The 23,749-nt window shown below is 43.0% G+C and overlaps 3 protein-coding genes across 10 annotated transcripts in view; 2 read left to right on the forward strand and 1 right to left on the reverse strand.

Moving 5' to 3' along the window:
• cd99 (CD99 molecule) overlaps positions 1–19,529 on the reverse strand; it is a 33,076-nt gene extending 13,547 nt beyond the window's left edge. For 2 of the 7 annotated variants that reach the window (XR_007192544.1, XM_048235642.1), the window contains exons 1-12: positions 19,378–19,529; positions 19,197–19,261; positions 10,902–10,940; positions 10,717–10,761; positions 10,097–10,123; positions 9,695–9,730; positions 9,523–9,558; positions 3,296–3,331; positions 2,142–2,177; positions 1,965–1,997; positions 1,429–1,488; positions 1,085–1,165 (exon numbers count right to left, since the gene is read on the reverse strand). Coding sequence is in view for 6 of the 7 variants with exons in the window: in XM_048235642.1 (XP_048091599.1) it covers positions 1,085–1,165; positions 1,429–1,488; positions 1,965–1,997; positions 2,142–2,177; positions 3,296–3,331; positions 9,523–9,558; positions 9,695–9,730; positions 10,097–10,123; positions 10,717–10,761; positions 10,902–10,940; positions 19,197–19,254 (487 nt within the window). In the remaining variant the exon portion in view is untranslated. The other 5 variants (XM_048235640.1, XM_048235644.1, XM_048235643.1 and 2 more) reach the window with 5 other exon arrangements.
• dhrsx (dehydrogenase/reductase (SDR family) X-linked) overlaps positions 5,296–23,749 on the forward strand; it is a 48,698-nt gene continuing 30,244 nt past the window's right edge. The window contains exon 1 of one of the 2 annotated variants that reach the window (XM_048235636.1): positions 5,296–6,241. In XM_048235636.1, the coding sequence (XP_048091593.1) occupies positions 6,184–6,241 (58 nt within the window). In that variant the 5' untranslated portion in view covers positions 5,296–6,183. Of the gene's footprint in view, positions 6,242–20,218; positions 20,910–23,749 lie in introns of those variants that run through there. The other variant, XM_048235639.1, reaches the window with a different exon arrangement.
• Positions 6,180–23,749, forward strand: part of LOC125288931 (E3 SUMO-protein ligase ZBED1-like) — a 25,377-nt gene continuing 7,807 nt past the window's right edge. The window contains exon 1 of the mRNA XM_048235646.1: positions 6,180–6,241. The gene's annotated coding sequence lies outside the window, so the exon portion shown is untranslated. The remainder of the gene's footprint in view (positions 6,242–23,749) is intronic.

The raw sequence follows: 23,749 nt of genomic DNA on the forward strand, positions 1-23,749 counted from the left end.
TTGCTCAAGGGCACTTCAGCCGTGGCCTACTGGTCGGGGTTCAAACAGGCAACCCTCCGGTTCCAAGTCCGAAGCGCTAACCAGTAGGCCACGGCTGCCCCAAAGGGGCTGTACAATTACTTTGTACGGCCCCTTGAACAGCCTTTTAAGTTGGATGTTTTAGCGTTCTAAGTCCAATCTGGACCGATTTCATTCGTTTATGTCTGTAATGAAAATGTAGATCTTAAAGTTTTATCTCCTTTAACTCGTTGATGAGACTAGACCGAAGCCTCGAGTCGAGTGGAGTCGGGCGTGCCGTAGTCGACTCCCGCCCTCCATGTCGGCTCTGGTTGGTCTAAGGCCCAGCAATTTAGGCGTGGCTCTGCTCTGACCCAGGAGAGCGCCTGCTCTGATTGGCTGGTCTGTGGGGTTACTGGAGTTCACCTGGCCATATGGCCTCCATTAGCCAGCGGAGCTGCTTTGCTGCAGCTGCATCGGCACTGTTGTGGAGGGGAATAATCGCTTCCATGCCGACTGCAGTCATGACGGCGACAACAACAATTCTGCCGCCGCAGTCACAAAGCTGCAGTCATCAAAGTCATCAAAGCCGCAGTCATCAAAGCTACGGGGCGACAACTGAGCTCCTGCACTTCTGCCTTCTCTTCACTTCTACTGACCTCAAGAAACTACTACTGAACCATTATCTCGCTCAGAGGAGTTCTCTTATGTACACCTCAGTTGAAGTTCAGCCCTGTTAACCCCAGATGGTGTGTGTGTGTGTGTGTGTGTGTGTGTGTGTGTGTGTGTGTGTGTGTGAGCTGTCTTGCAATTGAACTGGTGTGTCTGAGGTGGGGTTTTTTGACCCCTACAGGCTACATACAGCACTTTCATCCCTGATCCCGGTCACTGTGAGGGTGTAGAGGCAACCTGATCGAGAGAGAGAGAGAGAGAGAGAGAGAGAGAGAGAGAGAGAGAAAGAGAAAGAGAAAGAGAAAGAGAAAGAGAAAGAGAGAGAGAGAGAGAGAGAGAGAGAGGAGAGGAGAGAGCAAGAGAGGAGAGAGAGAGGGAGAGGAGGATGAGAGAGAATTAAAGATGGATGACTAACCTCTACCCTTGCCTTTGTCAGGTTTGTAGTCACTTCCTCCGCCGATATCAAACAGGTCGTTGTCATTAAAAGATCCGCCCCCTTTAAGGCAAAATAATGGGGAGGTTATGACATGCAAATTTGAAGACACACGCACACAAACACATACTCACACATACACACACTCACAAACACACACACACACACACACAGACAAACACACACACACACACTCACACATACACGCACTTACAAACACACACACACACACACACACACACACACACAGACAAACACACACATATACACGCACTCACACACACACACACACACACACACTGTGTAATGTAGGAATGATATCTCACCAGTTCCACTCGTTCCTCCGTCTTTAGGGGGGACTACAGCTGGCTTGTCTTGCTCAGGGTCTGGATAAGATCACACAGGTAAAAACACACACACACACACACACACAAACACACACACCAGCGTCCGCACACCAGACACACACGTAATCACACACACACACACACACACACAAACACATATGAACACACACAGGTTGACAGATATTTCAGACATTAGTGGACAGAGTCGATAGCAAAAGTGACACATATGATATCAGGAATAAGAGTTCAAATATACCAGCTTGGAGACAAAAGATCAAGACAGAGACATGGACAAAGAGAGAGAGAGAGAGAGAGAGAGAGAGTTGGAGGGAGAGAGAGTTGGAGAGGGAGAGAGAGAAAGGAGAGAGAGTTGGAGAGAGAGAGAAGGAACAGTTTGAACAGGTTCCAACAGTGAACACCGATGCCCCCTTGTCGATACCCAGAGTGTGATAGTATCAGAAAAAAGACGGAACTCTGGTACCCAAGAACACCTCACACTTTTTAAAGAGTTTTACCTGGACCCAGAGCGTCGTTCAAATTAAATCCATCTACGAGCACACACACACACACACACACACACAGACACACATGGTGATGAAGAGTAAACCTCAGAGCTCAGCAGCTGTTTTGAAGCTTTTTGGGATTCCAGATCATTTTTAGTATACTGGAGAACTATAGTTGGCGAGACTCACCTGAGCCTCCGAAAGCATCATTAAGGTCCAGGTCACCTGGAAGAGACAGCAGGGAGATTCAAGTACAGACTTAAAAGGGCACTGAGGCTGATTTGATTACAGACTTTAGAGCAGGGAATCAGAGGTGTGTCAGTATTGGAGCCCGCATTACCTCCTGAGCTAGGGTTAGAGGTGTGTGTGTGTGTGTGTGTGTGTGTTAGGGTTACCACACGTTCTGGTTTTCCCGGGATTGTTCTCTTTTTTTAATGTCTGTCCCGGAAATGATAATGATAATGAAAAATGATAATCTTTCACTGGACACCAAATGTCCTGTTTTTTGGTGCAAAGGCACTTCTATTTTTTTTAAGTATTCCCTAGTTTCACTTTCAATAAAACCTACATTCCGCTCCTGCAATCCTACTATTTTTCTTAAGTTATCTTGTATCCAGCTGTCGGAGGCAGGCATGCGCTTATTTGATTGTAAACGTTGTAATGCAGACCTGCGAAACGAAAGTGTATCTTAACCATCAACAAACAACTACCGGCCGCGCGCAGCAAGCATGTCCAAGAGAGTGAGTGTGTGCGGGTAGGCAACAGATTGGAGAGGGTAGCCTAGTAAAAAAAAAAAAAATTTTGGTTCGATTTGGTTTGATAAAATGGGGTGCGAGACGGAGGAGGATATAGGCCTACAATCAAAGTCAGGGCCAGCGGCGGAAAAAAAGAGATAGGCTACACAGTAGGCCTACACAACGCCGACAGGGTGAAAATGGGTAACTTTTCGGAGTGGGTAGGCTAACAACTTAATATTATGCATAGTATTGTTAATGTTTTATGGATTAGCCTTATATCTTAAAAGAGCTGGTGAAAGGGCATTATAAGAACCGTATGACTCAGCAACCTTAAAGTGACAATAAATGCACCATTTATAGTTAAACAGTATAACATTTGCAGCATTTGTTAATAAATTATTATTTAAAACCAGTAATAGGACTAGTATAATTAAAGGCATTTAACATTAATCAAAATCATAACTTTTTTTTTTTTTGGGGGTCGGTCAGCAACGAATGTCCCGGATTTTCACAAATCAAATGCGGCAACCCTACTGTGTGTGTGTGTGTGTGTATGTGTGTGCATGTGTGCGTGTGTGTGTGTGTGTGTGTGTGAATTTGCATTACCTCCGGTGGCTGGCTTCTTTGGATCCGTGGGAGTGTCTACAAAGAAAAAAATAATGATACAATAACAAGCTTGACTTTGAAACTCTCATCCATCGATAAATAGAGGTCGTTATCTCTCTCTACCAGTCATTTTCATATTTTACCAGCATTTGGCGGGTGGCTGGTGCTAATTTCCATACTGGACACACACACACAGACAGACACACACACACCATATTATTGTGTTTGTGCATTGATTTGTCTGAATAAAATTAGTTCAGAAATCAGAGACACCGATCACACAGATAAACCAATAGAGACACCGATTACCCATTTCAAAGGGCCATGGGGACCAATCAAAAACACCAATTATCCAGATCAAAGTGTCAACCAGAGATCCAGACACAGAGACAGTAGCACTATTGCTGGAACCCCCTCAACCCCAACCCCCCCAACCACCACCAAATCCACCCTATGCACATCTCAATTCCGGATTTGCTAAATTGGGCAGACCAACTTCCAGGTTACATTTACAGTATACATTGACAGAAATGGCTCTTCCAGAAAGCATACGCCCTATGGCAGTGATCCTCACTATTTTTTTCACAAGAGCCACATTGGCAGTGCAAAATCAAAAAGAGAGCCACTTTTTGCGACAACATACTAACTCACCTTTGCAAATGTGCATTTCTACATATAAATATCCCACAAAAAAAGAAATAACACAGCCAATACAGCTAAATATTGCTTACAGCTATATATATATATATATATATATATATATATATATATATATATATATATATATATATATATATATATATATATATATACAGCCTAATCTTAAAAACTTCCTTCACCTTCATTATTTGGGTGAAGGAAGAAGTTTAATTCAGATGTTTGCGTTTTTGTAGTGCAGTATTGTATGTTTATGAAGCACATTTGAAACAAATATATTGGCTGTGTTACCACATAGCCTACAGTTGGTCCCATTTAGAAATGGCCACATAGCACATTCGCGCTTTCCGTGATTCAAGCAGCTGCATGAAATGTATTACAACTTATCGCCACAAGGTGGCAGTTTAAGTCCGCTGTAGCATTGCCGGTAAACAGGGCAGCGGATTGCATTCAAAAGCGTTGCAAGTGGCAGTGAGATACTGTAAGCAGAACGAAATTAAAGATCACGTCGTTGAAGTCATACAGTAGACTAGGCTAAATCAGAGCCTACTTTTGTTTTTATCAAGCTGGGGCCAGAGATGTTAGCCTTTGGCGAACAGTTTAGGCCTACTCAAAATGAGTAAAACCAAATTTGGCGAAATCTCGCCAAAGCTGCATGCGAGCCACCAATTATAGCTTGACGAGCCGCATGTGGCTCGCGAGCCGCGCAATGAGTAAACACTGCCCTATGGGAAGCTCTGAGGCCAATAAGCCTTCACCTGCCGCTAGCATTCCATTGATCCCCATTCATTTTGGCGTCACTTTGACAGCGAATAACTTTACATCTGAAGCGTTTAAAGACTCTATTTGTCCATTGTTTATTTCTAAAGAAACACAACAATGTATGAAAGGCTCCATTACCTTGTATCTCACGTTATGGCCCCGTAGTAGCCTTTTTTGTAAAAAAAAAAAAAGCTTCCAATGACATCATGACCATGCATCTTTCTGTCGCACAGTAGAGAAATGATCGTATTGTAAGGAGAAGCTCACAGTGAATCAGGGGAAGTGGAGACATACAGCCAAGAGAGAAGCCCATCGAGTTTTGGCAGTAATGCACTCCGTTTAAGTATAAGTCTATATACTCTTTTGATCCCGTGAGGGAAATTTGGTCTCTGCATTTATCCCAATCCGTGAATTAGTGAAACACACCCAGCACACAGTGTACACAGTGGTGAAGCACACACTAATCCCGGAGCAGTGAGCTGCCTGCAACAACAGTGGCACTCGGGGAGCAGTGAGGGGTTAGGTGCCTTGCTCAAGGGCACTTCAGCCGTGCCTACTGGTCAGGGTTCGAACCGGCAACCCTCCGGTTCCATGTCCGAAGAGCTAACCAGTAGGCCACGGCCTGTTCTTCTTTTTCGGTGAGACTTTTTTGGCAGTCTGCAAATGGAGTGCATTACCACCACCATCTGCTGGACTGAGGTGTAATGGCTAGTGTAGCCTTTACAGAGGAGGCTTCTATAAGACTACAGGTGAAGCAGTGCTTCACCAAAAAAAAGTAAAAAACAAAACACAAAAAAATCTTATAATAATCCTAATTTTACTCCTTTGAAACAGAAATACAGTCACTAACACAAACTGTTTTCCTGAAATCAATTCTGTGAGTGACAACAGCGCCATCGTCACCTGCGGTGGAACGGAGAATTACAGTGAATCAGACTGCTTCACCAAATTTTCGTTTTGCTTCACTACCATGGATATCTTTCCCAATTGACTTCAATGTAAATCGAGTGAAACCCCAGGCGGCTCGTGGATTTTTTCCGTTTCAATTGATCCTTATGGCAGATAAGTCCCACCCGTGAAGCAGTGACCGATTGGGCAGAATTTCACACTCCCTGCCGTTGAATATGATTGACGCAACACTCTGGCCAATCACTGTCTCCATTAGCTTGCCATCACTTTTCAGTTGCCTTCAGTAACCTTACTAGAGTTTCATTATAAATTGTGTAACTCATTCACATTGTTTGTTTTACATTCATTTTGTAAGGTACATCGGATTTTTTTTCTGTGTAGGGGAGAACGTTTTATTTAGAAGTATTGTGTGTAGCTTGCTAGCAGTCTCCCCACAGCTAACGTCAGTGACTCGCTAAGTCCTAGCAAGATGGATTCGACGGAAGTTTCAGGCGATGAACATCGTTGACCGCAATTTACAGGATTCTTTACAGTTTTTTGAAATGAGGACCTATGAGTGAATGCAGAGGGGAGACCAAGAGACTTCCTGTGAAATTAACACAGTTCGTGGGTGCTACGGTAAGGATAAACTTGTTCCAAGTAGGCTATGCATTAGAAAGTGCAGCTTCTCAACGTAGCCATCCTGTAAGTTCACTGATGTGTTATAACATTAGCCTATGTTATGGATGTGTTATAACGTCTTGGCTTCCCATTTTAAATCCTCAACTGTGTCAAAGACAATTCAGAACAATCTACTTGAAGCTAAATTTCAACTACCATTTAAAAACGAAATAGACACTGATTGATTCAGAAAAAAATTCTAGGATTCTTCAGTGTATCAGGAGGCAAATGTCAAGTGGATTTTTACTTCTGTATAGAAAGAAGGCAGTGACAGAAACAAACCGGTTGGTCAAACATACACTCTAAAAAATACTGGGTTATTTTCTCAACCCAAACGTTGGGTTGAGGCTGTCAGGGCATTTTGTGGGGTTGTTTTGACTCATGTTGGGTTATTTTCTGTAACCCAGCTTGTTGGGTTGATAGTTTAGAACAGCGCCCCTCCTCTCTCCCACCCGACGTGGAGTACACTACCCAGCACCTGGGTGACTTTAACACAGCTGCATAGTTATTTGAGAATTCGAAAAAACATCGTTATTCTTCCAACCGTCCAGTCCACCAGCTGTCAGCATGCAATGGAAATCAGGCGATTTCGTAAGGTATGTATCTTTAACTTTTTTTAAATGTTTTATCCAGACGGATTTTAAAAGTCCACCCAGAGATGTAGAAGCTACCCTTCATGATATGAATGGATATTCTGCCTGCCAATTTCGTTCAGCCCAAAGAGTATAGAAGTACTAACTTACAATTACTGTTTGTGTTAAATATACACAGACAGACTCATAAAAACATAGTTCTTTGTTCACTGGGTATGAACTGCTGACAGAAACAAAACGAACTTTTACAACAAACTAAAATGAGAATACCAAGCTGGTTAACATTAGCAGACCATATAGCTAGCCTCAATGCTAATTAAATATGCTTCGTGGTGGTTGTAGCCTAGACTATGGTTGCAGCTAACATCAGCTAATATTAGCCAACACAGTTGAAGTAATGTTAGTCTCTTCACAAGCCACACGTACAGTAATAATAATGGCAAACAACATCTTATTAATTCATTCAGGGTAGCTTCATATTATAGCCATGTAACTTAACTTTACTGGGTGTTTTTGGTTGTAGCAAAGAAGACGGGCTCTGGTTGTAGCATCAGACAGTCATTTAGCTAACGTTACCCGGTAACGTTAGCATCTAGAACTAGAAGCTACAATTATAACAACTCCATAGGTGGTCATGGTTTCCGAGTGTGTTGTGCTAATATTTTGTCTCCTGGTGGATTTTTAATGTTTGTCAACATCATTCAATGATAATGGTTCATGGAAATCTTGATATAAAGTTCTGTAAATAACAGTGATTAATGCACTCTTTTTTTTTTCTTTGATTCACAGGTGTGATCCCCAAAACGGACGGTGGAATCTGCCTGCCTTCATGGAAGTATCACAAGCTTTTTCTAGCTATCTGTTCAAAAAATAAACTGCAAAATAAATAAATGTCGAACTGTTTTATTTCATTGCATGGCTATTGTTGCCCATTGGATGGATTTTAAAACATTATATTGTAACATTAATGATTTGCAAACATTTATTTTAATTATTATCAATTAATATGATTGGATTAAGGAGAAAAATAAGATACTTAGAATAACCCATAAATTAGGTCAGCATAACCCAGAAATGACAGTGAAAATAATATAAATCCTGGGTTATATAAGATAGCCTACCCAACAATTATGTAGGTTTAACCTAACAGTGTTGTTACTATAACCCAATGTTTGGGTTAGACTATCAACCCAACTCATTGGGTTGACCGAACAACCCAATTTTCGGGGCTAATATAACTCAGTGCTGGGCTCGACCACTATTTACCCAGTGATTGGGTTGAAATTGGGTTGTTTTTAACCCAATGTTTTTTAGAGTATATATACATACATATATGCCAGAGCAGCAGTCATGGTATAATTTCTGTTTCCCAGAGGCAAGAATGTGTCTCTTAATAGGCTACTGAATTTGACATTGCTTATGGGGCATAATTAGTAGCTTAGAATATTGAAGGTTGATGTTTCAAGATGTTGTGGACATCAACAACGTGGCATTAATACACTGCAAAAACTGCTTATCTAATACAGTCTAACCAAGTGTTATTCATCTTATATCAAGATTCAGAAAATATAGATAGACATATTGCTTGCAAAGACTAGGCTAACAAAAATATGCAAACTTATAATAATAATAATAATAATACATAAACCTTGTTTACTGTCTTGTCCAGTCTTAGGCCTACTACACCCCATTTGTGGCCTGTACTTTGAGATGGTGGTAAACAGGTCTTGATTTCTCAACAAATTACTCTGAGCTCTCTGACTGATCAGTTCAATGTCATCATGTGTCTCATACAGGTGTGTTAGGCACAATGTTCGTTTCCGGGGGGGGGTGTCATAATTTCAAAAATAAAAAAATACCACCAGCCGCCACTGAGCCTTTAGCCTCGTAATGGCAGCCGGGTGAATAAGGCGAATGATGGGGTTGCTGTGTCCATTTCTTTTATTGTCTATGGAAAAAAGTTCTAATCAAAACCCAAGAAAGAGGAGCTGTTGACGTCGACCGTTACACCAGTTCCAGTTGGGAAATATGCGTTCAGTACTTGGCAATATCACTACAACTTTGAATTAAAGACAGTGGAAGGAAAATAAGAATGTGTATGTTGTGTGCAAGTTGTGAAAAAAGTAATATTAATGTAATCAGATTATGTTACATGTTTTGGGTAATCCTATTGATTATGTTACTGATACTGATACAGAAATTACCATGTAATCTGTAGTCAGTGATGGATTACATTTCAAAGTAATCTGAACCAACCCTGCTCGCTAACGGATAATCATCAAGCTAACAGGTAACCCTATGCCTCGCTGAAACATCAGCCACAAATCCAGATCATCATCAGTTCACAGATAACTCTAGTGTGGCATGTAAATCTTTTGGCCCCTCTGTGTGCCAGTCTTTCATGGTTGATGTAAATCTCCCATTACTTCCTGTGTGTGTGTGTGTGTCCTGTGTGTGTGTGTGTGTTTGTGTGTGTCCTGTGTTTGTGTGTGTGTGTGTGTGTGTCCTGTGTTTGTGTGTGTGTCCTGTGTGTGTGTGTGTGTGTGTGTGTGTGTGTTTGTGTGTGTGTGTGTGTCCTGTGTTTGTGTGTGTCCTGTGTGTGTCCTGTGTGTGTGTGTGTCCTGTGTGTGTGTGTGTCCGCATTACCTCCTGCTGGCTTCTTAGGATCTGTGGGCGTGTTATCTACAAAGAAAGATTATATGATATAGAAATAAGTTTCACTTTGAAGCTCTCATGCAGAGAATCAGATAAATATATAACATTATAACATGTACACAGACATCCATATGTATCATATAATTAATATGTAATAACTTACCAGCCTCTCCTAAGGCATCATTAAGGTCCAGTCCACCTGGAGGAGAGAGGATAGAGAAGACAGCTATGATTTCATGATGCTGCCACGCAACACACACACACACACACACACACACACACACACGCTGACCAAACTCTCCATTCTTCTCTCCTCTACCAAACCCTCCATTGCCATCTCTATCTAACACACACACACACACACGCTGACCAAACTCTCCATTCTTCTCTCCTCTACCAAACCCTCCATTGCCATCTCTATCTAACACACACACACACACACACACACATACATTAAAAGGCTAATCCTGTGCTCTAAAGTTAAAGAGATTGTAAGTATTGGCAGTTATCTGTCTGTTTAATTAGGGATTAGGGAGGAAATGTCCAGTGCTGTCCAGGATCTCACCTCCACCCCCGGCTGGTGCGGCAGGCTCTGAAGACAAAACAACAACAACATGAGAGATGGTGGCGATCGAGACCCTCAATCCCATCCCCATATGACAGGAGACAAAAGCACACACACACACACACACACACAAACACACAAACACCATGTCAAAGAACCCCAAACCAGAGATTTTGACTAATCAGAATTCATTATTGCTGCACATTCACACACACACAAAGCTTTATCATGAGATCCACACATAAAGAGAGTCAACAACACTATGGGCCTAATGTGTGTGAGAGATCAGAGTGATCTGGAGTAACATCAGGGAACACAGATACTGAGCTCATCAAGCTAACAGTTACCCCTAGGCCCGCTAACCCCTGAACAGCTAAAAGATAATCATCAGACTAACAGTTACAGTACCCCAGGCCTTGCTAACACCTGTGCAGCTAACAGATAATCATCAGGCTCATCCCTCAACCATTCAGGTTTTCCATTCATCACATACATGCCACAAGTCATTGAGTTCAGTGTAACAGACCCCACTCCAGCATTTCACACACATTGCTCACAACATCCTACTGTCTACAGTGTGGGGACCAGTGCAAACCTCTTTGGAAGGAGTTGGGTTTTACCTGGGATTTTGGGTGCGTCAGGCACTTTCGGTTTTTCTGTGACCTCTGTAGGAAAACACAAAAGAACATAGTATGAGCTACAAACAGACTCAATTTAGAAGCGGAACATACATGAAGCAACATCGTCCCCTCTCCCTCACCTGTTACAGGTATTCATATGAATATATCAAAATATCAAAACTTACTGTCCAAATCATCAGCTAAGGCATCAAAGAGGTCCAAATCTGTGAGAGAACAGGGAGGACAAGAGAGGAGAGCAGGAGTAGAGATTAGAACATGTCACTGAGGAGCATTTAAGAGATACCATGTGTTGTAAGATCACCAAAGGAGCCTTTAACATAGAAATACATACAGAAAAACAAAGAAATGTCAAAAGTTAACAAATGCCCAACAAAAGAGCTGTCTTGCACCATCCAAAATGCACACAAGCATTTTCAAAACACTGACATCTTCAACATCATTTTGAATACCAGGTAAAACATTTTTTAGATTTATAATAATAATAATTGCAAGAATTATTTCTATTGAGTGTCGGGAAACATGGCATATTGAGGATAAAACCCAACATTAATGGACACAGTCTAATGGACTCCAGACGTCCTTCAAAATGGATCCTGTATTTTTTAAATGTTGTCCAACCAAATCATCCAGTTTCCCAGCCAAACATGTCATCTTAGTAACACTGTGGCGGTAAAATGGGGTGTGTGTGTGTGTGTGATGGAAAATAGTGGGAAGGAGGAAGTGGAAGATCACTGCTATTGAGAAAGAGAAGCCATTAAAGTTGCTGAAGTACTTGCGTACTGTACCACTGTGTGTGTGTGTGTGTATGTGAGAGAGAGAGAGAGAGAGATCATGTGGTAATAATGTAGACTGCACAGAAACAGATGTACTTGGTCTGTATATCAATACACATTCTCTCTCTCTCTCTCTCTCTCTCTCTCTCTCTCTCTCTCTCTCTCTCTCTCACACACACACACACATCAGTGTATTCAAGGTGCCTCCACTGTCAGTCCTGGGAGAGATGGGTCCTAAAATCCCAAAAACTGGATGATAAAACGCCTCCTCTGCCCCAGGCTATTTCAAAACACACACCCACACACACAAACACACAAACATAAAAACACGCACATGCATGCATACACACAGACACACAAGCACATGTACACACACACGCACACACACACACACACACACACACACACTGCTTCGGAACTCTCTGTCCCTGTCTAAATAAACAAGCTTTAGTTTTGCAGAGAGTAGGGATCTCCACCTGAATACTGAACTGAAGTTCTGGCTGCTTAGTCACACACACACACACACGCACACACACACACACACACACACACACACACACACAGAGACACACACACACAGGATCTCCTCCTGCATACTGAACTCCTGGCTGCTCATTCACACCAGGTCGGCAGGCCCTGAAGACAAAACAACAACAACAACGACATCATGAGTGATGGTGGAGATCGAGACCCTCAGTCCCATCCCCGTATGACAGGAGACAAAAGCACACTCACCCACACACACACATACACACACACACACACACACACACAGATCAGGGCCAGTGTCTACACCAGTGTGCACATATGCCAAACACCCTCACCACCCAAAGCCTAGCATCTATATCAGCTGGGGTGCTTGCTGGGGTAACTAGGTGGGTTGGGGTAGTTGAGGTAAATGGGGGTAATGAACAGGGGGTGGGAAATCGGTTACACATTACTTGACAGTATCGACATAAGAGTGACATGACACTGTCATGAATGTGTCATAAACAAGTCACAAATGTTTATGACATGATGCTTCTGTTAGTAAGTGACAATAGGTTTATGTCATAACAAGTTAGGGTTAGGGTTAGGTTTAGGATTAGGGTTCATGTGTCATGACCGTGACATGTGTTCATGTTTACCCCATGTCTGTGTAAACAGTGTATTTATCTATCTGTCTGTGTTAGTTGTGATCCCTTTGGGATTAATAAAATAATTACAGTATCTATCTATCTATCTATCTATCTATCTATCTATCTATCTATGTACATATATATAAACTGGGAAAATTGGGGTAGTCTGACTGTTTCGCCTGATTGGGTGAAACTGATGAGGCCGCTCCCACAACAAGGAGGAGCCTCGCTCTCTGGCCCTGAGTTGGGTGGCAAATAAAACACTGTCCGATGAGTCATGGACAGAAATGAAACACACACACACACACACAGACCAGACACAAAACACAACCAGATCTGCCTCCCCAAAGCAAAACACACACACACACACACAATCAGTCTCTACTATTCCTGCCTCAGCAAAAAACACACTCATCTCTACCCGAGTGGAGCAGTGTTACCCGGCGGCTTGCCGGAGTGTGTCGGGAGAGGGGCTTGCCCGCCGCGGAGAGGCATTCCTGTGGTCTCCGCGGGCCAATGGCAGCGCAGGGCAAAGTGGAGCGAGCAGGCAGTCTGGCACGACAGGCTGTATATTTAGAACAGTCTGTTCAGGATGAGCTGAGCACTGAGGCTTCACTCGGACGACTCGGCCCGCAACGCTGCTGTCTCTCAAAGTCAGAGTAGGGTATAGCCTGTGGTTAAAGTGGGATTTGGCAGGTGGGGGAACCCTGAAATACAGTGTCGGTGCAACGGGGAAAAATGACTCACCGTTGGACAACATATTGAGTATTGTGGTGTAGCAATACTTTTTGGACAAGAAATGCTAGCTTCTTGGTCACCTCTGTACACGCGAAAAATGAACTCACCATTTAATTTAACAATATCATCGCGCTATATCGTTGCTATGAAAGAATATATTTATTATTAATTTATCTGAGGTGGCGGAACTGCGTTCTCCCCCCCTCCCTCCCCACTTTAACCCCTGGGTATAGCTAACTGCATCTCACACTTTACCACTGCATACAGCTAACTATAACTCACACTTTAACACATACAACTAACACAACTTACACTTAAACACATACAACTAACACAGCTACAACTCACACTAACACAGCGACAACTCACACTTTAACACATACTGTACAACTAACACAACTCAGATTTAAACACATACAACCAACACAGTTACAACTCACACTAACAGTAACACAACTCACATTTTAACACATAAAACTAACACAATGACAACTCACACGTTAACACATACAACTAACACATCGGCAACTCATAATTTAACACATACAACACAACTACAGACACAAACATTTGACAAACTACAAATACAAACTAGAAATGCAATTCCAAGGAATTACCAGTGCATGAAAATGCTAAAGTTGTGATGTAAAATATCATGTATAGTTAAAACAGATAATACAGAGATGGTTACTACGGTGATGCTAGGATAGACATGGTGGTTGCATTTAAAAGTTGATTAAAAGTTGATAGTTTAAAAGTAGACTGTTTAAAAGCTGAATGTAGATAGTTTAAAAGTTGTTGATAGACAGCTAGTTTAATAGATAGTTTAATGATAGTTTAAAAGTAGACAGTTTAAAAGTTGAAGGTAAATAGTTTAAAAGTTGTTGACAGACTGGAAGTTGAATGAATGTTGATATTCAAATAGTTTAATGGCTGTGTATAGGTAGATATTTGACGATAACTGAAAGTTGGAATGGCTCTAATGTTTGCTAGCAGTTATGCTAAGATTTTTAACTATGCTAACCATGCTACTTAGCTAATGTTTTATAGCAGTGCTAGCAATGCTAACCTGCTAACCATCTTTACTTAGCTAACGTTTTCTAGCAGTTTAATGAATGTTGATATTCAAATAGTTTAATGGTGATAACTGAAAGTTGGAATGGCTCTAATGTTTACTAGCAGTTATGCTAAGATTTTTAATTCTGCTAACCATGCTACTTAGCTAATGTTTTATAGCAGTGCTAGCAATGCTAACATGCTAACCATGCTACTTAGCTAACTTAACATTTTCTAGCAGTTTTGCTAAACATGCTAACTATGTTACCAATGCTAACATGCTAACTATGTTAACCATGTGACTTAGCTAACCAAGCTTATCATTTTAGTAGTTATGCTAACTATGCTAATTAACATGCTAATAATGGTAGCATGCTAACTATGTTAACCATGTTACTTAGCTAACTTAGCTAATCATTTTTAGCAGTTTTGTTAACAATGTTAGCAATGCTAACATGCTAACTTTGCTAACCATGCTAACTAGCTACAGTGGGTAGGAGTCATAGTTGATGAAAAGTGTTGACATAGTTGATGACATGTTAAAAGTTGTTGATAGACAGCTAGTGAATGTATATAGTTTAAAAGTTTAAAAGTTGAATGTAGATAGTTTAAAAGTTGTTGATAGACAGCTAGTTTAATAGATAGATAGCTTAATGATAGTTTAAAAGTAGACCGTTTAAAAGTTGAATGTAAAAAAAGTTCAGTAGTTTAATGGGTTACATTGTTTAACAGTGGATTATTGTAGTGAGGACTTTTATTTTGAAACAGTTTTGGGCAGAGGAAACAGTTGAATAGGATGTGTAGTCTTAATTGACCCAGATTGTATGCTTAAAGCCTGAGGCTGCAGGTGGCCTGAACACCTGCCATAGGATTCTAATTGCTTAACGGCTGTATTATGATGTCACAATCGGCAATGTTAAGTCTATGGGGATTTTTAAAAAAATTTTCTTTAATAGTTTAAAAAGTATAAAAGTTTTAAAGTTGAAAAGTCATACCAACCCGATCTGTTTGAAGACCTACGTTACAAAGTTTGAATGAAGTTTCTAAGTTAAACTGTTCAAGAGAAATAGCGTACGGAAAAAGTGGTAAGCGGAATAATAATAAGAAGAAGTTGCCTAGGAAGAACAGTACAGTGCATTTTCATGCACTGTAATAAGAAGAAGTTGTTGAAGTTGCCTAGGAAGAACAGTACAGTGCATTTTCATGCACTGTAACTAACACAAACTACAGTACACACAACAGACACAAACTAAAGAAATGCAGTCACAAACAACAGACGATACAGATGCAAATGACACTCACACTAACACTATTACACCAAGCTCCAACAAACCTACACAAATTACACAAACACTTAAACAACTGTTGCATCAAAAAGTATATCACTGTCTTACAGACACATTGATATTACAGATATCACTGTCTTACACACACACAAACAAGCACACACACGCACACACACATGCGCGCACACACACACACAAACAAGCACACATGCGCGCACACACACACAAACAAGCACACGCACGCACACACACACACATACATGCATATGCATACACACACAGACACACAAGCACGCACACACACACACAAACAAGCACACACACGCACACACACACACATACACACAAACAAGCACACATGCGCGCACACACACAAAAAACAAGCACACGCACGCACACACACACATGCGCGCACACACACACACACACACACACACATGCATATGCATACACACACAGACACACACACACACACACACACACATGCATAACCCTTCTGATAAAAACTCTGATGAGTTCCCTCCACCCCAGCCTCCAAACACTGGATGACTCACAATCATGTGGCCGACACCCACACCCACGACTGACACAGATACTACATGCAGCCTGGCCCAAAACCATGGCAACGCATCCAAACAAACACCGGCCAAGCGCAGGGGGTAGCCATGGCAGCATGTGTCACCACAGCTCCTCCAACCTTTGACCCTGAGTACCTTTGACAGGTTCTGACCCAGAGTAGAGGGACTCGGGCCCGGAGACAGGTTCTGACCCAGAGTAGAGGGACTTGGACCCTAAGAGTAGAGGGACTCGGACCCGGAGACAGTTTCTGACCCAGAGTAGAAGGACTTGGACCCTGAGAATAGAAGGACTCGGACCCTGAGTAAACAGATTCTGACCCAGAGTAGAGGGACTCAGACCCGGACACAGGTTCTGCCCTGATAACCTGAGTACATGGTCTCGGACGCTGAGTAAGCAGGTTCTGACCCAGAGCTATCGCAGGGCTGCTCTTACTGTCAGGACTAAGAGCTTCTGTACTTTGGTCTGTTTCCTGACTATCTGCCCTCATAAATATTTAAAGTCCTCAGTGGTGAAACCTGCCAGCCCACTATGCTATGCCCCAGTTCTGGGCTGGCACCAACGCTGGGCTACTGCACGTTATGTTAGCATGGAGGCAGATGTTCAACTTCAGCCACTAAACTACATCCAATATACTTGAGTTTTGTCATGGGGCAGCCGTGGCCTACTGGTTAGCGCTTCGGACTTGTAAAGGGTTGCCGGTTCGAACCCCGACCAGTAGGCATGGCTGAAGGCAAGGCACCTAACCCCTCACTGCTCCCCGAGCGCCGCTGTTGTTGCAGGCAGCTCACTGCGCCGGGATTAGTGTGTGCTTCACCTCACTGTGTGCTGAGTGTGTTTCACGGATTGGGATAATTTCAAATTTCCCTCACAGGATCAAAAGAGTATATATACTATACTATACAGTCTGGTTTATTCTCTGTAGGCAACACTAAGCTCACCTCTCTCTCTCTTTGCGAAGCAACACTTCGGAATGGCCCCTTTCATATCAGGTTGCATGAGTTACTGCTACTCTGCAGCCCAAAACCTCAAGCCTCAAGGACATGCAATCCTGGCAACAAAGAGGAAGCTGTGACACATCATATCATCTCTTTGCTGTGGCTGCACCGGTAGGTCACGTGACCTCCACCACAGCATGCGAGGGCACGCGAGGTGGCTATCAAAAGACGCTGTCTGAGGCCAGCCTACCCAGATAGCAAGAGGCTGGCGGACCACTGCCAGTCAACTGGGGGCATAGCTGGCAGTCCGCTGGAATTATGCTCATCGGTTCTCTGGCGGTCCGTTGGCGGGTCAAATTGCCCAATATTTTGCCTCAGTTGTTGTTCAGTTATACTCCATATATAATTTTATTAACTTTTCTTAATATTCATGACAAGTTAAATTTAAAGAGATGGTGGTCCAATGGCGGACCACAAGTGGCACGCCACCAGCGGCACACCACCAGCGGTCCGCTATCTGCCAATCTGATTTTGCTATATGGGCTATGCGCTCAGTTCTACTCTATTATCCAGACTCATGAGTTTATTTCGACCTTCATCTGAACGAAATGTTCACTGTCTTCAGCTTTACCTCAGGGCTTTTGCTTAGAGACCAGCTGTTCCTGATTGGTCTCTACGGTATAGCAAAGTCCTTTTAGGCAAGTCCCTCCACTCGGCGGCCATATTGCAACGCTTTTTAGGCACTCATCGGTCATCCTATTCGGCAGAAATGCGCGTGCGCAAGGCTTCACGACACCAATCTTGCTCTAGCGGCGAGTTCACAACACATGATTGGCACGATGTCTTCACAACACGCCATATGATTGGCTCAATGTATTCACATGTCAACGTTTTGCCGAGGAAGGGGTGGGATATGTGTAGACAACGGCCATATTGGCGTTACAAACTAGCCCTATGCATTTCTATGGAGGATTTTTTGAGTGCTGTGTCTCCACGTTAGAAAGTCTCTGGGTATAGTCATAGGGTCTCTGACCAACAGCTCACAAGCTACAGTAACTCCCCACCACTTTGAATAGCTCTACAAAACGTTCAAGGAAAATAAATCTGACAACACAATCACTTGGTAAACCTGTTAAAATTCGTACCACATCAAATTCAGTTTACAAACAGAAGGTAAAGGTGTTACCCTTAAAGTGCATACCAAGGTTATTCAGTGGTTTCGGGTGGAGTTCAGCTATGTGACTACATGCAACAGCTAATATAAAGCATTAGTAGCTCTTGGACTGATTCATTTTGTTATGCAAGTGACTCTCAGAGGAAAAAAGGTTGGAGACTCTTGCTATAGTCACTTCGTTCCTATCCAGCTGAATTACCTGTGGCACGGATTCATTTTAGCTACTTCACCTGGGCCAGGTATTCATTCTGCACAGGCGTTAACCTTGCAGTGATATTGTATGAACTGCTTAGTTTATAAAAAAAAAAAAAGTAGTTGAAAAGAAGTCTGGGGAGCACTAACAGCACAGTCACGTGGGCCATTCAACATCCGATGAACAGTGAGACAGCGGCAGCAGAAAGAGAGAGAGACAGAGAGAGAGAGCCAACCTACGTACACTCCCGGTAGTAGAACACGAGCAACAAACAATTCCATACATATAAATCCCTTTCTATTGTGCCAGTGTGCTGTGTCAATCAGCTCCAAGCAAATGTGACACCACCGGTAGACTGATTAACGCTCAATTCAATGGAGCGATAGCGAATATTCCAAGGAAATTACTTATTTGTTCTTGTTTAAATGCCATATTCTTAATTACAAAAACAGTACGGCCTGAACAAGCACAGAAGACGTCATGGAAACAGTCTGTCATCGTGGAGATTATTAGCAAAATGCAATATGGGACAAAACAGCCTACTGCGCTTTTACACTTAAGTTTTATGACAAAATGCACAAATACAAATCGGTCGCATGAAACATACCTTGCGCTTTTGTTGCCACAAGGCTGGCCAAAAGAACGATCCAAACGAATGAGGTCATCTTGGTTCTGTAACACAATATAGCAAAAAAATGTACGGGAATTTTAGTTTAGATCTCTGAAAACACGACCTATTTTTGCAGCTGTTTAGATATGAAAGCGGCAGAGGCATGTGGCTAGTTTACCGTGTAAGTTTAGTCCGTTCCAAGAGTTGACTATGACGGGTGTGTCCGTGCGCAGCCTCGTCGGCCTCCTCCAATGCGCAGAGGGGAAAGTTAGAACTGGAAGAGCACGGGTGTGCTCAGATGACAGACCCACCCCCACCACACACACACACACACACACACACACAAACTTAAACAGCATGAATCAGTGGGCAGACAGAAAAAACACTAAGGTGTGTGATGGCCGCGCCCTATACCACGCGGGCGTGTCGTGTGAACGTGAACATTACAGCAAGAGGATTTTTACATGAATGTGACAAATAATCCATCCGCATTAATCATACACATCCTCGGACTGTACATAATTTTAAAATCCTTTATGAATGTAGTTATTTTTTTAATTATTATTTATTATTATTAAGTTGAAGAAATTAATCTGACCTACGTGAGTTAATGTCTCAAAATAGACTCAATAGTTGTTCTTGATGTCAATATCAGAAGGTTAGGCTATTTTAATCCCTTTTAAATTGAGGTCTAACATATTTTTCTGTCAATTCGAACGTGCATTTTCGCCAAGGTTAACTGACTGTGTCAGTGTGTCTTGAGTTTGTGTCAGAGTAGTTGTGGGAGCATTCAAACACTATTCGCTGTTTGATTTTTCCTGTAAGAAAACGGACGTGATCAGAAAAGCCAGGATGTTTTTAAATCTAATCCGCCACGAGTTGCCTTCCAAAGTAACCAGATCACTGGTGTCGGGGGCTTTGTGTGCCCCCTAGTGGTTAAATGATACCACACACTCATTTTAGCCAGTGCGCTCAGAGCGCAAAGACTCTCCTATGCCAGAGTATGTCTACTCTATTAAGTCGAGATAAAAAACGGAAGAACTGTATGGACCAGACTCCTCACTCTCGCCAGAGGACAGCTTTAAGTTGTCATCGTTTACACCATCACAGTTCACTTGCATCAAGGTTGATTAATTCGTATTGTGATGTTGCAGGTGCTTGAAGGACGGACGGTTGGGGTTTTATTTCTAACATCTATCCAGACACTTGCCAAAGTCAACTTCCAAAGGGGTCGGCGAGCCTCCTCAGAGGTTTCTTCTGCGCAGATCGTTTGCTGCGCAATCTGTGCACAGGATCTATGCTGATGGATGCGCGGATCACAACACGGTTTGTTGGATCGTTTTTTCGAGGAGCCCACGCGCCTGTCTCCAAGTCCACAGTTCGGCACGCGTCAATGCAGACAGACTCCCGGTAGGATCTCGTGGAGGGCTGAGCCTCTCCATCGCATGCACGACGCGTTTAGGAGACAGTAGCCCGTTCATTCCTTTTCGCTCAGCGGGGACATGCAGTCTCTGATCTCACCGATCACCAAGGCGATCTTAGTGGCTTTGTTTATTTTTGCCATTCTTTTAATTCTCTATGTGATATTGTGGTATATATGTCGAGATGTGGACTGTGACCACGGGATTTGATCAGTGGACTTGAAGCGTGTGCATAAGGGAAAAACGGAGAATCCCTCTTTGCTGGTGACGGGGCCGCCAGGGTGACCCGGTAAGTAAGCCTTTGTGTGTGTCATGGTACCGGGAACCTGAGGTCAGGATTTAACCGTGAACTTTGAAGTTCCGCGCCGGGGGCTCGCTGCCAGTCAGAGCCGCGTGTTCCCTGTAGCTGCCAGTGTCTTCGTTGTCACCGGTAGTCCACTGATGGGAAATATGTTTTTGTTTTCTGCAGTGGCCGTCCGCTGTCACTCCATCACTGCATATCTGAGACATGTCCGCATGCAACCTTAGGGAGTACCACAATTAGGTCACTGAGTCACAGGCCAATGACGGACTGGAGAAGGGCGATTGATGGTTGTTTGTGAAGAAAAAAAGGGAGTTGAGATTCATATCATACACATCTTTAAGAGTGACCAGGTTATTCGCACACTGCGAAAAGGAATCCTGTGTTCGGTCAAACACTAGTTGACAGAGATGCTCTCTACAATAACAACGTCCTCTGCACAGGTGTTGCCAGGTATTGGCAATGTTGTCTGAACTTGACAATAAATACAGAAGGTGATCGGTTGTGAAAGTTTCATTTGCCAAATTCTGTGTATTTTTTAAAAAAAAAAAAATGAACACGAGGGAGTATGATAGTAATCCGGGTCAGTCCTCCATAGGACTGGTAAAAGAAGCCTAACAGAACGGTTGACGCCGTCAAAATAACCTCACAAAACACTGTGACTGTTATCTGCATTATGTGTCGAACAAGACGGCATGTTTTTTTTTTAAACCAGAGAATGTACTGTTGTCTCATAGTTGTCCTAGCGTGCGAGGCATTATGCAGGCATTGGATTTGTCCGCTCTCGTTTCAGCGTATTTTACGATTGTAACATCCACGCTCTGACTCACCGGTGAACTCCTCGCAACGTGCGTAGCATCTCAAGTGCGCGCGTCTCATCCGCTAACAAAGCGTAGCAGAGCTCATCACGCCATTCAGCCTGACATACTGTCACGGTTCCGCGGCGATCACGGGGCCGACCGACCGCACGCGCGTCTCTGCGAGGTGATTAATTGTGTTGGCTCCGCGTGTCATTCAGGAAGGAGATCTAAATGAGATACAGGCAGATTTACAATCAACGCAGGATGAAGGACAAATAAAGGACAGAGACTCAACCAAATGAGATGGTCTGATGGCTGTCCCCAAGACTTGCCCTTTCTCCTCTCTCTCTCTCTCTCTCTCTCTCTCTCTTTCTCCTCTGTTGCATCTTTCTACTGTCAGAACTGAAAATATTCCTACCAATGGCAAGTCATCTATGTTTATATTTGCTTCTAAGAGACAGACTGGTATGATTTTCTCAGTTCCTGTTGAGTTCCTGTTCTCAGTTCCTCTTATCTATCAATACCCATCTCTCTTCCGGTGACATTGTGTGGTCATATCACAATATTGTCTGATTGTTCAGGTGTGTGTGTGTGTGTGTGTGTGTCTGTGTGACCAGTGTGGAGGGTTTGGTGTGAGAGTAACGGTGGCCTGCCTGGTGGTTTGGTGTGGCAGAGGTCTGTCCAACACCAGGGTAAAAGGTCAGTCAGCATAAACCCATCTGACAAGACTGACATCTGAGAGGGACAGTGTGCCCCATGACCTGAGGCTGGGCTTTAAAAGGACAGATTTCAGACTTCAGATTTCAGGCCACTCCTGTAAACAAGCAGCCAGTGTCACAGTCATCACATCACATGGCACATTACATATGCCACCCATATACTCTCATCAGACACATTACATATGCCACCCATATACTCTCATCAGACACATTACATATCTCATCATACACATTACATATGCCACCCATATACTCTCATCAAAAACATTACATATGCCACCTACTCATCCATCACATTACATATGCCACCCATATACTCTCATCATACACTCTCATCAGACACATTACATATGCCACCCATATACTCTCATCATACACATTACATATGCCACCGATATACTCTCATCAGACACATTACATATGCCACCCATATAGTCTCATCATACACATTATATATGCCACCCATATACTCTCATCAGACACATTACATATGCCACCCATAATTATCCATCACATGGCACATATGCCATCTATACAACCTGTGCCATTTATATACCTCATCTGAGCCGAAGAAAGTGACTTAGTCTCATCTAAATGATTTTTCAGCTTCTTTAGCAAGTTTCGTGCCGAAGAGCAAGCAAGGATTTATTTGTCTTTTTCTTGGACAGCATGCATTGAGGTGGATGTTTACTCAACGTCCTTCACACAGTCTGAGCTGTCGAAGTGCTGTGCCAAGTCTAGAGGCGCTAGATTTCCACCGATAACTCCTGTGCCAAGTCTGAAGACCTGGGCCGTCTGTTTTCCAGAGCTAGGCTGTGTGAGTACCGTGCTGCCCATGGCGTCGTGTGAAGAGGGCGGTCATTGCGGTTCTGATTGGTGGCGCTAGGGGTTCGTTCGTTCCGCTGATTACTGCCGCAGCTGTGTCTCGATTGATTTTTAATTAATCATTTACCCTCCTCCAATGTCACTTGACACATCTTTGCAAAGTCTCTCTGTCAAATATATCCCTTGGGCTGGTAATTCCTTTCCATGTAGAGCCATGATGCATGCCGGCGGCACGGGACACTAAATATTACTAGGAGATTTCGAGCTCCAGCAGCCCCCTGGTGACGGGAGGTGGGGGTGTTGATGCGAGCGTGACCCCACTTGGCCTGATTCCTATTTTAGGGGCGAAATCTGGGGCTACTTATCCCTTAAAGGTGTGGGTTTTTGAACATTCTAACATAAGATTTCGTTCCGCAACAATTGAAGGTTCTAAAATTCTATGTTGAATTCAATGAACCCAGATATTCTTTAGAACGTTCATTTC

This window comes from Alosa alosa, chromosome 23 (assembly GCF_017589495.1).
Source record: "Alosa alosa isolate M-15738 ecotype Scorff River chromosome 23, AALO_Geno_1.1, whole genome shotgun sequence".
NCBI classification, from domain to species: Eukaryota; Metazoa; Chordata; class Actinopteri; order Clupeiformes; family Clupeidae; genus Alosa; species Alosa alosa.